Below are 5,421 nucleotides of genomic sequence, written 5' to 3'. Positions count from 1 at the left end.
AAAGGCAGGAGACACAGCACCAAAGTGAAACCTAAAACCTGTTGGGGCCATGCTGATATACACTAGTTGTGTCTGAACCCTAAGAGGAAGAATAAATGAGTAGGTCCATCAGGGAGGGGAGAATTGGGAAAGAATTGCGAACTGAGGGGAGTTTTGAGTCACGTTTTCCCTTGCAGATACCCACAGTGGTTGATGGATACTCCCCAAGTGCCCTTGGGAATCATGCACTCACCACTGTGTTGTCCTGCTGTGGCTTGAGGGTGTTTTTAACAAGATCCTCTGCAGTGGCAGACTTCCCATCCCTGGCAATAATTAAACACTTGAGCAAAACAGACAAGCTGCTGCCTATAACCAGCTCAGTGAAAAGATAATGAATCTCTCCTGCTTCTTTGTCCTGCAAAGCACTTGGGGTGGGAAAAGTGTCCTTGTTCTCTCTTTTGTGCTCCTTCTGGATCTGCGGGTTTTGGGTCAGTTGGTCACTTTCTGCATTTTGCTAGTGGGGCTGGAGCCAATTGGGATGAGCCTGAGGTTCATCCTGTAGAGCAGATGGACTGATTCTCCTTTTGGGGTGAGTGAGTGTTTGATGCCTTGGGCTGGGTGTTAGGGGCACTGCCATGGCCTTGACTTGCTCAGGACCTCTTTCTTTCCTGGAGTTGCAATGAGATGGTGGATCATTAATGATGATTGATGATTAGTCTTGTGGGTGTCCAGGAGATGTCCCAATAGCAAAGGAAGGGAACTAATTTCTGCAACAGATTTCTTCCTTCAAATCACTACTCTTGACAAGTGTTCCGTTTCGTACTTGTCACCTGTGTTTCAGTGTCAAATCCCATCTGCTACCTTAAAACTGCACTGGACACCCATTTCAACAGAATGAGATAACTTGCTCCCCTGACTAGATTTTTCCCAGTTTTTGCTGATTACTGGTTCTTGCTAGTCCTGACTTGTTGTCCACCATTTCTCAAGGAAGGAGAGCCAGACTCCACATTTATGGGGAGAGGTGATGGATGGTCTGCATTTTAAACCTTGAATCTCTGATGCCCCCTAATTTGAATACCACAGTGCCATCTTCACAAGGGATTGGGTCCGACAGGCTGTGATCTGCATGGAAAAATAATTAAGTCTCCCGAGGTTCTCTTTAGCTCTCAGACTTGTCCACTGAGTTTCTCCTTTGCCTCGTGCTGCCCCAGTGTGCAAAACTTATCTGCACAAGGCGAAAGCTTAAGTAGCTCAGTCAGGCTGGTTTAGCTGATTTGGTTTGGCAAAACCAGACCAGAAAGTGAGAGGAAGCAGTGGCTACATGTAATAAATGGAATGGTCTTCCTGAGACTACAGAAGACTTTTCCATCAAAATTTTTAGGATACAGGGCTATTGGCTATTTACCAGCCAGGTGTTATGGATGTGGTGCAACACTAAGGGAGGGGTTTCTGTCCCCAGATATACTACAGGTCAAACAGGCCAGTTGTCTTCTCTGCAGGCAGTAATTTTGAGTATTACAGGGGCACTGTCAAAAAATTCAACTGCTCCCCTCTTTTTCTTTGCTGACAATGTACTAAGATAAGCAGTGGGAAAGACCCAAGAATTCTGAGTAGGTGCATAACTTTGTTCAACAGCTCCAGATTAAACAGGAGGTTGTGCTTGCCTGAGAGGCTGCTCTAATGAGATAACCCTGCCAGATCCTTATGTTTCTGTTTCTGTGATTTAAGGAATCCAAACTTAAAGCAACCATAGTGACCTCAGGACAATAATTTCAAATAACTCCATAAAGACTCATTTTCTTTTAAAAGCCTTTATCTTTTATTCATTTTGCCCTATGTTTCTCTTCCTTATGCATTCAGCTGTTGTGCATAAATGTTCCTTAAAAGTGATTTCTGAAGGTAGACTTTAATACTTGTGCCCAAAGTACTGCCATTCTCATTCAATCAGGGAACAGCAAAAGTACCATTTACTGTGACTTATTTGACCAATTATTACTAAGCACAAAAAAAGTCATTTTAGGCCCATCACTATGAATCCATGGAGTAAACAAGCCTCCACGTTACTTGGATGAATTTAGTAATGAATAAATATTAGGAAGTTGCAACTTGCTGACAAATATTTTGCAAATAGAAAAAAAGAGTAGGTTATATTGAGCAATGGTTTAGAGATGATTAATTCTACTGTAATATCTATTTACATCACACACAAAAAGAAGTAAAAATAGGTATTACGAAAATAAAAGTCTACATTTTCTTTAAAGGCTTTGAGTTGCCCCCATTTTTTACCTGTAAGCTCAGAGGCATTGAAGGGATGAGAGTGATGCATGAGCACTCCTGGAAATGAGACCCCTCATAGGTGTCTCAAGTTGGACAGCAAAAGTTGGTGTTTAATTTGGAAAACTCTTGCTGGGCATAGGACCATTTTAATAACTCCTCGTTAAAACTCAGTGACAGGAAGAGATCTGGGTTTCTTCTGCAGCTTTAGAAAGATGAAGGGAACAGCTGGAGAGCAGGGAAATCACACTGACTGGAAAGAGAAAACAAAGCAGAGCAACCAGTGGCAGAGTCTTGAATGAAGAACAAAATGTCAATTGACTAAACCACCAGTGAGATGTAATTTCTTTCCCACCCCTCTTCTATGTTAGCAGCAGCAGCTACAGCCAAAAGCACACATTTCCCCTTGTTTCCCTGCCCCTGCAGGTCGTTTACTTCACTGCCACCTTCCCGTATGTGATGCTCCTTATCCTGCTGGTTCGAGGGGTGATGCTGCCAGGGGCTGCTGAGGGCATCATCTTCTACCTGAAGCCAGACATCTCCAGGCTGGCAGACCCACAGGTGAGGGATGGTGTCAGGCAAATGCTGGCCACGAGAATGTTCTCAATGCTCTGGCCTTTGGATCTGCTGCTAGCTGAGCATCTAGCTGTCATCTCTGAAAGGAGACCAATGAACCAGGATCCTTAAAACTTCTGAGAGGGGTCTAGTCCCCCTAAACAGCATATCCTTTTTGCTCATGGTCTGCAGCATGTGTGTATATTAGGTCATTTCCACTCATGGGCTCAGCAAAACCAGAAGAGTGTATCAAATATTTAGCATGTAACAGATACTTTTCCTGGCTTTTAAATGCAGATAATTAAGGAAGGGGGTATATAATCTATCGCTTTTAATTTTTTTCTGACCTGGTTAGCACTTTGGCTCCATCAAGGCCCTCCTTGGGTCCCTGTGCTTGCAGAGACCAAAGGCGTGCATGTGACATGGGCTGTGACCAGCTGGGTTCCCTTCACCTGTTCTGGGGGCTGGTCCCACCTGCCGGGGGCAGGGGCTGCCCAAAGGGTCAATCCCTGCCACCAGTTGTTGGAGCTCATGGAAACCCTCAGTGAGATCCTGCTACTGAGTTTAGGCAGGGCTTTGGTTCAAGTGGGATGTGTGTCCGTGCCTGAAGGGCTCCTGCCTACCCACCTATCTGTGAGAAATCAGTGTGAACTTAGGCAGCAGTGCCTGGGCTGGGATTCTTTGAAGGCTACCAAATTCCAGCTGCTGGGATGTTTGCAGCTGGGGGCTGCTTAGAGGAAAAAGAGAATGAGTGGGGAACCTGGAGACCATCAGAAAAGTGGGCTGTTTCCCTGCCTGCCTGAAACTCCCAGCTCAGGGCTTTCCCTGGGACTGTGTGAGAGCAGAGCTGCAGCTCAGCCCACAGTTCAGCTCTCCCATGGAGCCCAGCTCTCCCACTCAGCTTTTCCCATGAAATGCCAGAGCAAAGGGGAGCCTGGGTGGGTGACTGGCCTGCAGTCTCTCAGCTGGGCAATTTTCTGCTCTTCACCCTGCACTGTGGCCTCAGAGATGTGGGAAACTAGATCTGGGAGCAGGGAAGGGAGTACACGGATTGTTGCTCACACTCTCATTTGGGGTGACTCACCAGTGGCTCTGCAAGGAGATTAATCATCTGGGTCATGTAGGGACCACAGACATCTGCAGTGACAGCTTCAGACAGAGCCATGCTATCAGGGATGCCATCTCTACCCTGAATGCAAAAGTGTGGGATGGAGAAATGGTGTCACCTTGAGTGGGATGTGAAAATACGGTCTCCTCAAGAGACTTCTCCTGAAGGACTTCCAGTCCTATAGCTCAGTTTTTCCAGATAGGTATCTGAGTTTCTCCATTTGCTGCAGATCCCCTTTCTGTCTCACAGCGTTTGTTCTCCATGACTGGAGGAGTTATTGTTGACAGGGCACAGCCATTTGTTTATTTTGTTGCCAGATCTGAAGACCACTGATGATCTCTGTTCCAGGTCTGGCTGGATGCAGGTACTCAGATCCTCTTCTCTTACGCCATCTGCCAGGGGTGCCTGACAGCTCTGGGCAGCTACAACAAATACACCAACAACTGTTACAGGTAGGAAGAGCCTGCACTCCTCATTTCCTTCTGGAAATTTTCTCAGAGGGCACAGAGCTGCATCAGAGGAGGAGACCTTGGGTCATGCTGCTGTGACTAATGAGCTGCTCAGAGTGCAGAAGCTGCAGAGGGCTCAGCACAGGGATGGAGAATGGCTGAGGGAAAAGAGGAGTACAGAAAATGGCTTAAATAGCGCTTCCTGCACGAGTCAGCGTGGAAACGAGAGACTGGAGGAGAGGGAGGAATGAAAATGGAGAGTGTCTCCAGCCACTGTGTAGACAGCACAGTCTATTTTGGCAGAGTGAATGGGCAGGGGTGACATGGCCAGCTCTGCCATCACATCTGCGACACAGGGGAGGTGGTACAAAGATGATGGCCAGGCCCCCTGTCTCCAGTGCTTTACTACCATCGGAGTAATGTACTGCCAGTGGCCTTTTGATCCTATCAAGGAGATTAATCAAGTCTGTCTGGCCTTCTCCTTGCCCTTGGATTACAGATCTATTTTATCCATGGCCTGACGTGGAGCTCAGTGGAGCTATCAGGACCATTTTTGACACCTTCTACAGAGCCCCGAGAAGCAGGGACTTCGTTATTCTTTCACATATTTCTCCAGCACAGATGGTGAAATGGAATTGTGCTTGGGAGACATCGATCATCTGTCTTGTTCTCCAAAAGGTGCTGCCATGGCTATGGTTGGGCAGTTAATACTTTCCCCTGGCTCTTCCAAAATGTTTCTGTCACCAATAAAGCAGTGTGCTGACACCTTCCTCTAATTCCTTAGGTGCCTTGTTCTGGCAGCTTAGCTCCGGGTGCCCACAGTGCCCCACAGCAGCTGATGCTGTGGGTCAGTTCTAGCAGCTGCCCAGGCAGGATCCAGGGGTATGGGGCTTCCAGCCCAGCCAGCTGAGAGTGGTGCCCAATTTTCACAAGGAGCAAGTGCACATAAGTTTCAGGACAAGTAGCATAGCACATGCCAGCCTCCACCTGAGCATAATTAATAAGGACAGTGTAGACACAGCCCTTGTCAGGTGAGGATTTTTATTATCCTATTAC

At 47.0% G+C, this 5,421-nt stretch overlaps 1 protein-coding gene across 9 annotated transcripts in view; it reads left to right on the top strand.

Moving 5' to 3' along the window:
- LOC103624682 (sodium- and chloride-dependent betaine transporter) overlaps positions 1–5,421 on the top strand; it is a 54,857-nt gene that overhangs the window by 24,554 nt on the left and 24,882 nt on the right. For all 9 annotated transcript variants that reach the window (XR_001859317.1, XR_001859318.1, XM_017726214.1 and 6 more), the window contains 2 exons: positions 2,680–2,814; positions 4,265–4,368. Coding sequence is in view for 7 of the 9 variants with exons in the window: in XM_017726214.1 (XP_017581703.1) it covers positions 2,680–2,814; positions 4,265–4,368 (239 nt within the window). In the remaining 2 variants the exon portion in view is untranslated. The remainder of the gene's footprint in view (positions 1–2,679; positions 2,815–4,264; positions 4,369–5,421) is intronic.

This window comes from Corvus brachyrhynchos, unplaced genomic scaffold, assembly GCF_000691975.1.
Source record: "Corvus brachyrhynchos isolate BGI_N302 unplaced genomic scaffold, ASM69197v1 scaffold191, whole genome shotgun sequence".
Taxonomy (NCBI): Eukaryota; Metazoa; Chordata; class Aves; order Passeriformes; family Corvidae; genus Corvus; species Corvus brachyrhynchos.
Note: the sequence above shows the minus strand (reverse complement) of the source record. Positions and strands in the feature narration are given on the sequence as shown.